We start from the raw sequence: 10,988 nt of genomic DNA, 5'->3' as shown, positions 1-10,988 counted from the left end.
GTCCTCTTCTGTGTTACTGTTGTAGATGAGTATGCTTTCTTAGCTTTGGCCTTCTGCACCTTTGCTTGACCAATGTTAGGTGTTCTCAGAGGGACACACACACGCACGGACGGGTGATTTGGACTAGAAGATACTGTTCCAATCAAGACTGATTGATCCTGTCTTACCTCGCTTCAAAAACGTAAACGGCTTTTTGAAGTGACACACCTATTTATAGGATTGTATTTCGTCATGCGTCCCTCTAGCCAATCAGAGACATTGATGTCAACATATTGACACGTATTAAGACTTCGGCTTTGTTGTGGGATCATTTCAACTCTAGTCCTCTTCTGTGTTACAATTGTAGATGAGTATGCTTTCTTAGCTTTGGCCTTCTGCGCCTTTGCTTGACCAATGTTAGGTGTTCTCAGAGGGAAACACACACGCACAGACGGGTGATTTGGACTTACTGAAGGTACTGTTCCAATCAAGTCTGATTGATCCTGTTTTACCTCACTTCAAAAAGTAATGGCTTTTTGAAGTGACACACCTATTTATAGAATTTTATTTCGTCACGCGTCCCTCTAGCCAATCAGAGGCATTGGTGTCAACAAATTGACACGTGTCACGTGGAGCTTGCCCAATGTTAGCTTGGCTAACAATGTTTGCTCACACACGGCGGGACGAAGCGAAAACATATTCTCCACCTTCGGCGGAGACAACGAAAACATATTCTCCACCTTCGGCGGAGACAATAAGTATTGTTTTGGGTGAACTACGCCTTTAACCACTTTCAACCTGGTGTACCTTTTTTATATTGTAAAAAAAAGAGAGAAGAAATAGCAGATCCACAAGCTTGTAGATCGGCTATTCACACACATTTTGCACACAGTCGTACATTGAAGTATATAATATGGATTAACCACTTAAACCCTATATATACTTTGTTGACCAGGGTCCCCCAGGGCTCTATACCTGGTCTGCTCCTTTTTTCCCCCTGAACACCAAATCTCTTCACCAAAAATAGATCTACAATCTCACAACTTGTGACATGTTGTGAGTTTGCAGATCTATTTTTACTGAAATGTTCACCCCAAGAATAGGGACGCTAGGCTTCAAGTGGTTAACATGCCAATTTAGTTTTATCATGATTCCCAAGGGTGAAACTATATTTGAATACATGCAGATCAACTAATACCAACATAGCAGATTCTTCCAGGGTCGTAGATATGGACAGTGCAGACAGCGCATGGATGAGCCCTACTTGAGCAGAGAACGGGCCTGTGTGAGTGATTCAGATTGACACTTTTTTAAAAGTATGCCTGTGTTCAAACTAATTAAAATAAGTTAAATAGCTCTATATTGTGATAGTACTCATTGCTATAGACTCAGCATTTTTAGGTCGGGATACCTATTTTAACCAATCAGGAGAGAGAACTTGCACAGAATACAGATTAAACCATTAAATGGAAGTGGAAGTGATAAAACTAAGAAATGAGCAGACAAAATACGAGCTGGAACACTAAATTGAAGCTGATAAATGGGCTCATAAATTTCCTGATTGGCTGAAATCCACCTGAAAATGTATTTTCTGTTTACTAAAGAGCTGGAGAGACAGGGAGGCCTCTGATACTGAACAAACACTCTATAACAATGATTACTATCAGAATATAGGGCTTTAAAGGTATCATGACATTCATGTTTACACCACATTCAGAGTCTTTGTCCTGGTCCTTCAAACGTGTACAAAAAGTTTTAACTGAAAATTCCACTCCAGTGATTCACTGTAGGTGTTTTTGTCTCACATTTCTAAAGCCTTTTCAACTGCAATGAAAAAAGAAATCTTTGCCTGCGGGTGTCGCTGGTGAGGGATTTTGCCTGTCAATCATCGCCTCTGCTCCGCCCCCCCCAAAGGAAAGGATAGGGGAGGGGAGGGGCGAGGAGGAGAGTGGGCGGGATTAATCGACTGTGACCTCACTGTCGAAGGGACAAGCTCAGATTACTTTTCAGCCTAATTATTCAGAAAACCCCAGACCACAGAAAATCCACTGAATGTTCAAAGTTCAGATTTTTTGGGTGTAATTGAGGTCATAAAACCCCAAAAAAAACATACAAAATAAAAAAAGTTAAAATGAATGTCATCGAACCTTTAAGCTTTTAACAAAAAACTTTAACCAAAAAATATCACTTACCCTACCTTTAAAGTTTAAACATTGTCAAAGTGACATTTGCTATATATACCCTCAAAAAGGCAAACCATTGGTGAAATAGTCTGTAGCAATCTATAACAAAATGATACCTTTTCTACTAAAACTATTAAAAAAATATGTTGAATTTTGATAGCTTTATCTTTGACCTCTACTTTGCCACCTAAGTAACTTGCTCGAGTTTGACTGTAAAATCCAACAGAATGTTGGTAAATATATATACAGTATGCCTAATGGTTAGTGTGTGTGGGTGGGTGGGTGTGTGTGCTTCATAACTAGAAACTAGCGTGCACTGAGGGGTCAGAGGGTTCATACTGGGCCAGCTGTAACAAAATGATGACACTGGATCTTACATAATACTGCTGTGCATCATGTAACAATCTGTACTGTACCCAATTGCCCTCGGATAGCTTTGAATTCACATTTGAACAGAGCAACAAGTGAGATAATGCGATTGATGATGACGGAATATGAAAGCCTTCATCCGGCAGATGCAGCCTTACAGTAAGGAGGTGACAAAAGTGACAGACCATAATATGCCTGCCTCAGGATGGTCACATGTCAGTTGAATTAGATTGTGGTTTCACAGCAGAGGGCTCAGTCACTGGTTAATGGACACTTTCTCCTGAGGTTAAAACAGTGAATGCTCATCTGGGGGGGAGAACGTTACACCAAGCCAAAGATGATAAAAAGATGGCACTTTGCCTGGGGGGTCTGGAGTGAACAAAGAGGCTCAATCTCAATGGTTCAAACTGCACAGTTCTGCTGCGGGGGGAGATGTAATCGTGATGCAACGAGAGTCAATTCAGCTGAAATTAGAATTTAAAACAGCATGGCAGAGTATCAACCCACCCACCCACCCTCTCTCTCTCTCTCTCACACACACACACACACACACACACACCCTTTTATAGTTTCAACAGCCTCAAGTGACCCATCTGGTATGTATGATCGTGGTGTTCCACATTATACAAGAATTTCATTAAAAATGTATGATAATCGATTCACCCTTGTCCTTAAAGGGATAGTTCCGCTTTTTATCTTTGAATCTGATATCGCAAGCTGATCCCAAGGTCAAATAGTAAAAAAAAAAAGGGTTTTATGGAGCCTGGTTCTGGGACCCCCAGTGGTCCTTGAGGGGGTTCCAGGGGGTGCCCATCTACATAATTGACTGATGGTTAGGAACCAAATGGACCCCTACGGATCTGTAACTGAGAGAATTACATTAACATCGTAGACTGGGGGAGATAAAAAATCCTATCAAATAGGAGTCTGTGGCCCTAACTGGGGGTCCTTGAAATTAAATGTAAATGAATCACTGTAGCACAGTGGTTCTCAACCAGTGGTCCTTGAGGGGGGTCCAGGTGGTCCCCAGCTAAATGATGGAGAGTTGGAAACCAAATGGACCCATATAGATCTTTAACTGAAACCAAACAGTTTCATTTTACACTCTCAAGAGTTTTTCTCTCTCCTAGAGAATTCTCTCTCCTACGGTACCAACATCAATACAGCATGATGGAATTGTGGGCAAAATCTTATCCAACAACAAAATATTCAAAGTTTTGGGTCTGAGAGGCTAAATCTCATCAAATGGTGAATGCCAGCAAATGCCAAATAAATAATGGACCTTGATATGAAAAAGGTTGAAAACCACTGCTGTAGCAGACAACCAGTGAATGTGGAGAAGCACGTATTTGTGGCTGATGTGTCTCTCACCTGCAGTGAGAGAGAATTTGGCTCAGGCAGACAGCGATCATGCTCCTTGTCTTTTTCACTCATTGTGTGTCGGAAGAAAACGCCTCGGTATGAGAACAGAACGGAGACAGCCGCAGAACAACCTCTCACTTCATTGCAGGATGCGTGATGTCTCACTGTAGTGTAGGCAGTGGTGGACAGTACTCAACAACAGCACTTTGAGTCAAAGTATTGATACTTGACTGGTCAAATATGACTGGGCTATACAGTACAAGCGAAAGTTGTACTCTTGCTTTGCTAGAATTGCTTTTAAAAATACTATAATTATTCAAAAGTACATGCTTTAAGTATTCAAAAGAACAAATTACAATTACATAATTACAGAAATGTTCAACACCTATCTATAGTGAAAGTAGCAAATCTACAAGCTCAAATCTTTGATTGTAGATCTGCCATTTTCAATATTTGAAATAGGGCTTACGTGGTTAATTCACAATGTGCATTTTTCTTCCTAGAAATGTAGTGAGTAGAGTGAAAGTACAATATTTGTCTTTGAAATGTAGAGGACTGAAAGTACAATATTTGTCTTTAAAATGTAGAGAGTGAAAGTACAATATTTGCCCTGAAATGTAGTGAAGAGTATCCAAAAATACAAAAACACAAGTAAAGTACAGATACTCAAAAAAAGTTACTCAAGTACAGTACTAAATAAAATGTACTTCGTCCAAACGTAACTGTCCATCACTGACTGTGGGATATCAGAGGGCTTCAGATATCTGAGGGTGAACTGTAAAAAAGGTACAGTATGGACAAGCACGGGCAGAGAGAGCATTTCAAGTAGCATTCCTCCTCCGCTCCCTAGAAATGATTCCTATGATGTGCGATGTGTCTGTGCACGTTGTTGCACCGCTACAAAACCAAGAAAGAGTCACGACAATTAGGTTGCTCATAACGATATTTTTTTATTTTAAGTACATCGAAACAGTTTCCCCCACAAACCTGTAGCGGTGAAAGCTTGCTACAGGGTGTTCACACAACGATAGATGCACAGCGGCCATCATCAGAAAAAGGACCAGATCATCATTATAATCATCAAAAAGGTGTCAGTCATCATCATTTTTGTATTACTATTATAAGCATCACCAGCTCATATTAAGAATCTCCTTAACACACAAATCATTCACGGAATTAACATCTTTCTTAAGACAGACCCCACAGAGGTCTCTACCGGACCACCAGACCTGGGCCAAGTAAACAACGGTAACAAATGGACTCCCAGAGTTAAATCAACATTCATTGAAGCATTGGCCAATCATTTTTTGGTGCTCATTTTATCCTACTTGATGTACCAGGTGAGAGGGGTATCCGTGCCAATCAGAGGAACATTTATAAAAAAGTATTTTTGTGTCACTAGCTATTACAACTGGTTTTCAATGCGAGGTCCAGGGAGTGCCCCAGGGGTCCTTGAGGACGTTCCGGGGGGGGGGGTTCCCCTGCTAAATGATTGATAGCTAGATACCAAATGGACACGTTCAGATCTGTAACTCTTAGTGTACAATTGGAACCAAATGGACGGGTCTATTTGGTTCCATTTGTACAGTTTCAGTGTTAAACAGATTTAGAACCACTGGCCTATACTGTACCTTCTGGCACTGTTAGGATCCTATGCAGCAGAGCCACCTGTCCATTTCTCCAAGCAGGTTTACAACAAATGCCAATGAGTTATTATCTTTATAGCAGGGGTCTTTTTTTCAGGCCAAGGACCCCCTAGCTGAGAGAGATGAAGCAGGGACCCCCTCTATAGTGTATACAATTGTGTTTCAGATTAATCTTGTATTTTTTTTTACTTGGTCGGCTCTTTTTTCCCCTCTACACACCAAACCTCTTTGCCAAAAATAGCCGATCTACAAGCTCACAGCGCCTGCTATTTTTGGCTAAAGTTCTCCTAAGAAAAGGGATGCTAGGGTTTAAGTCTCTTTGCCAAAAATAGCCGATCTACAAGCTCACAGCGCCTGCTATTTTTGGCTAAAGTTCTCCTAAGAAAAGGGATGCTAGGGTTTAAGTGGTTCATGTAAAAAAAAAATCATATCACACAAAGATTTGGCCCCCCTGTAGTAACTCTGAGGACACCCTAGGGGTCCTGGTCCCCCTGTTGAAGACCCCTGCTTTATAGAACTATTTGACCCAGGTCCACATCATACTGGTAACTGCACACAGTGGAACTCATGTCCACCTCGGTATACCCAACAAAACTTTCAAATGGACAACACGGATAACACACATACGTACATTCAAACACACTATATAAGTACGGTAGCAAAGGGAGGGGAAGGTGAAATAATTACTTTTTTTTTGCTCTTGAATTTCTGTTGAAGACTCTCTCACACTGGGTTCAAAACAATTTTCGCAGTAAAACACATTTAACTACAGCCAAGAGCCCCTCTGGAGGGCCATGTGGGCTGATGCGACTTAATATTCAGCTTGAACCAAGTCCGAGAAGAGTGCACGCACACACACATACTCTGTGTGATGGATTTGGCTAAGGGACAAGGGCCTCTTAGCGCAGACTGTGGAGTGCTTGTGTATAACCAGTAAAAAACATGAGCACTTGAGTAGCAACCACATAACTGAGCCTCAGAGGATATTATTAGGGACTGAACCATCATGTAATACACTGACAGCCTTGTCAATAGCCTAACAATGCAAGTGCATTCATCAGATCGCATCCCATGGAAATTATTTTCTCAACATGACGTTTTACTCGATGAATATAAATAATATAATGCAAAAAAGAACGATTGATGTCAACTTTCAATGTACTCATCTCAAGCCTAATTTATACTTTGTCGTACCGCAAAAATAGCCGATCTACGCACATGCTCACAATGCATCTCATCGCGACACGTTGTGAGGTGGTGGATCGGCTATTTTCACCATGTATAAATCAAATATTCAGGCCTAGGCTATTTTTATGAATTTATGCCCGTAATGACATGCCCAAAATAGGGATGTCAGGTTTAATTAAGCTTTCCAGACTTCAGCATCTGCAAAGCAATGATGCCTATGTTTCAATTAGTGGTCACTTTCCCCATTGGACTATCTACTTAACCCATTAAGACCTGGAACGCATCTGTGTCACTTTAGATATCTTTGGCTATTCAAAAATAGCAGATATACAAGCTCATAGCGTGGCACCGAGTGCCGCGCTATGAGCTTGTAGATCTGCTATTTTTGAAAAATCTTTAAAACATTTTTTTTAGATTTTTTTCAAAAAACTGTTAGGATTTAGAAAACATTTTTAAGAATCGGTCTTAATGGGTTAATATGCTCTGATTCATTCATTTTGACTGGCCTTTAAAACACTAAGACACAATGAACACATTATGACAGGAAGCAGAGAAACGTGGTGTTCTACAACAGTGGTTCCCAACCTTTTCTGGATAAGGGCCCACTTGACAAAAGCGTTCACGGCCCACCAACCTGACCACTTAACAGTGAGTGTCGGTCAAGTGGTCAGATGGGTGGGGCCAGGTGAATTTTCAGAGCATGTTTATTTTAACGATCAATCAATTGATTGTGTTCCAGCTTGGATCAATGGAACCAACGTAGTATAAATTAAGTTCTTATTTATTGCCATCACAAGGAAAGCACATTTTTTCAAGGTTTTAAAGAAAAAATACTGTCATTTGTTTTAATATAAATGTTATATTATCATTCAAATCTTAAGTGGACCACTTGCAACACCCTCATGGCGGCCCACCGGTTGGGGATCACTGTAGAGTGTTAACAGTATAAAGATAATCAAATACCCAAAAGGTATACTGTGTAGGTAGAATCCAAGAATACTCACGCTTCCAAGGAAAGAGCAGAAACCAACGTACGGCAGCAGAAGAAGAATGAATGCCGTAACCCATTCAATCCGGGAACGCATCTGTGTCATTTTAAGATTGCTTTGGGCTATTAAAAAATAGCAGCTATACAAGCTCATAGCGTGGCACCGAGCTTGTAGGTATATTCAAAGCAAATCTTTGAATATATATATTTTTTAATGCAAACATTTGTAACTGAAATCTGCTTCTGGAAATATTTGACAAAGGTCGTTTTAAAAATACATACATTCAAAGATTTAAACACATTTTCACGATTTTTCAAAATTAGCAGATCTACAAGCTCTGCATTTTTTTTTTATAGCCAAAGAAATCTGAAAATGACACAGATGCGTTCCTGGTCTTAATGGGTTAATAACTTGCGATATGTACAAACATGCAACAGCGAGGACCCACATCCCAGAATAGCAGCTTATTCTCAGATAAATTACATACCCTCAGATCACACACACAAAAGGTGGAGGATGGGACAGGCGAGAACAGGGGGTGGTGGGGTGGGTGGGGTCTATCTGTCAAGCCTCAAACTCGTTCATTCATTTTGTTGTCAGTGACACGACGAGACGCATTTATGGAGGACATGAAACGGTAGCCTTCCTCGCAACAATGGACCCTGTTCATGGGCATCTGCGATGAGACCCACAGAGAGCAGCCGAGAAACCAAGAACATGACATCATATTTCCCATCAGAAAAAGGGTCAAACACACAAACACACACACACACACACACATGAAGTGAAAAGTGCCGACAGGCTTGTCAAGCCTGACAGTGTGGCCAAAGGAAATGAGTACAAACACAGCTAAGCTAACTGTACAGCAGAGATAAGACGGTGTCCAGAGGGCCATGTCAGTGTCAGTGTGGAGTCTGATAAGGAAAAGTCTTGGCCTCTGGGACTGTGCGAGGTGGGCCTGGGACAGTCCCTAATAGAAAAGGAAAAATCCCATTCTGGGTCACAAAGGCCCCAAAAAGAAGCCCAGGGGTCCTTCTGCCCCCATTAGTCTCAACAGCTTTTTAATGGAAAAAAGGAGAATGAGGCTCCACTCCAGGCCACAATGTATTTCAAAAATCCTAAGAGAGAGAGAGAGAGAGAGAGAGAGAAGGAGAGGGAGGCAGAAAGAGAAGAAACAGCGAAACAGCACAGGTGATAAGAGCAGCAGCACACACAAGTCTTAATACCGAAAAAAGAAAAGAAAATCACCATGTCAAACACCCTGTTAAACATTTCCTTTTAAACTTCTTTTTTCTTTTTTAAACCTATCAAGTCTTATGGATTTATCCGTGACGGATACACAAGGCCGAAAGATCCCGGCCCGCAGATCACAGTTTTTTTGGCGAGTGCTGCTCTTAAAGGCGTACAGTGTTGATTCTTAGCGGCTGCACGTTCTTGCCATTGGCGTGGCTTTGGCCGGGACTGAAGTACGGGCACAGCTTGGCGGAGAACTTCTCCCTGTAGGTGTAGAGCCAGGACATGTCGTCAGCATTGTAGAACACCAGCAGGCCTTTGGGGTAGTCCAGGTAGACCCCCACCTTCTCCAGCTTGCTCTTGACGTTGAGGCGGGTCCAGGGCTCGGTGCAGGCGCTGTACTGGTTGCCGTCGTGCATGACGATGCAGTAGAAGCCGCGACTGGGCTGGATCTGGATGCTGCCCTTGCGGCTGACCGTCTCGTTGGCCACGCCGATCATCCACTGGGTCTTCTCCGACACCATCACCTCCCAGTAGTGGACGCCCGTGCCGAAGCCCTCCGCCCCGAAGACGGACACCTCCACGTCAAAGCGGCGCGGCGAGTCCTGCAGTGGTTGCGGGTGCAGGTTCCCGTAGGCCACGATGGTGCAGTCGTCCGACAGGATGAGCCTCTGGTGGGCCGTGATGGGGTCAAGGGTCAAGGCTGCCGGCACTGGGAGAGGGAATGAAAAGAGACAACGGAGGGCGTAAATGGAGGGAGCGACGGTAGGAAGTAAGGCAAGGGAGCTAGAGTAGGATGGAGAATGAAACAAAGATTGAGTCATCAGTGCTTTTACCTAAAGCCTAATTTTATATACTTGGCCATACAACCGTGTGGCTCACAAAATAAACAGTTGGCCCAGATAATAAAGCCAATTACAGATAAGATAAGGTAGGATTGATCAAAAACAAATTTACTGAGCGAGAGAAGAAAAAACAAACCCCACTTCAATAAGTAATGAGAGAGCTTAGGCAAACAGCACACCTACAGTATACACGTATTTGCTGTGTCACTCTTATGCTTATACTTCGTCGTACAATGGCATCGCGTGCCGAAAATAGCTGATCTACAAACTCGTGATGGGACGCGCTGTGAGCTTGTAGATTGGGCATTTTCAGTACGGGACACCATCATACAACGAAATATAAATCAGGCTTCATGGCCCAACTTCTCTTTCTCACTGCAGCTGTGGTGTGAATGGTTGTTTAGCCGAGGCAGTGAGCAGCTCAACGACTCTACAGAAGAGGGGGGGGGGTTGTTGAGTCAAGTGTCTAGAACGATCAAAATGTCACCAAGAAGGATTCATCAAGGACAGTCAGTGGAAATGAAAGAAACACAAGAGCGTGTTTGAGGGTGGGTAGGTGTGGACTGTTTAGCAATCAAACATGAACCGGTGTGTGATTGTGTGTGCTTAAAAGCATGCGTGTGCTTGCGAGCGTGTGTGTGTGTGTTTGTGAGCGAGTGTAGTTTATTGTTGTATTGTTATGCTGCGTTCACACACACTAGTGGCAACAAAAGCAACAAAATGACCAAGCGTGGTCAGATACACTGTCAACCGAGTCGCTGTTGAAGTGTTACTGAAGCCACTCTGCGTAAATGAAAAGGCTAGGGTTAAACAGCCCAAGGAAATTATTACCGGCAGGCGGCAGCTCACTTTTCCATTTGCGGAACGGAGCAGGAATTGCAGGGAGAAGGAGAGTGGAAATTGTGAAACAAAAACATGGATTGATTGATGCTTCAGTGCGTCAATGGAGCGCTTTTTTAGGGTCGGCTGTCAGTTTGCAGCTTCATGTTGCTGGCTTCCATTAAAAATGACTTGTAGCCACAAAATAATCATACCGTATTTGAACTGGGGAATTGTAGGCATTACATTTAGTTTGACTCGGTTCCACTGATAAATATTGTGAAAATAGCCGATCTACAAGATCACTATGCCTCGAGTTGTGACTTGCGAGGCGTTGTGAGCTTGTAGATCAGCTATTTTTCTTATATTAGTTTC

The 10,988-nt window shown here is 42.4% G+C and overlaps 1 protein-coding gene across 1 annotated transcript in view; it reads right to left on the bottom strand.

Moving 5' to 3' along the window:
• Positions 1-7,166: 7,166 nt before the first annotated feature.
• Positions 7,167-10,988, bottom strand: part of trim62.1 (tripartite motif containing 62, tandem duplicate 1) — a 40,033-nt gene continuing 36,211 nt past the window's right edge. The window contains exon 6 of the mRNA XM_080424905.1: positions 7,167-9,661. Coding sequence (XP_080281031.1) covers positions 9,111-9,661 — 551 coding nt within the window. The 3' untranslated portion in view covers positions 7,167-9,110. The remainder of the gene's footprint in view (positions 9,662-10,988) is intronic.

The sequence above is a fragment of the Gymnoscopelus braueri genome (assembly GCF_963280865.1).
Source record: "Gymnoscopelus braueri genome assembly, chromosome: 3".
Classification (NCBI taxonomy): domain Eukaryota; kingdom Metazoa; phylum Chordata; class Actinopteri; order Myctophiformes; family Myctophidae; genus Gymnoscopelus; species Gymnoscopelus braueri.
The sequence above is the reverse complement of the archived record's forward strand: the minus strand, read 5'-3'. Positions and strand labels throughout refer to the sequence as shown.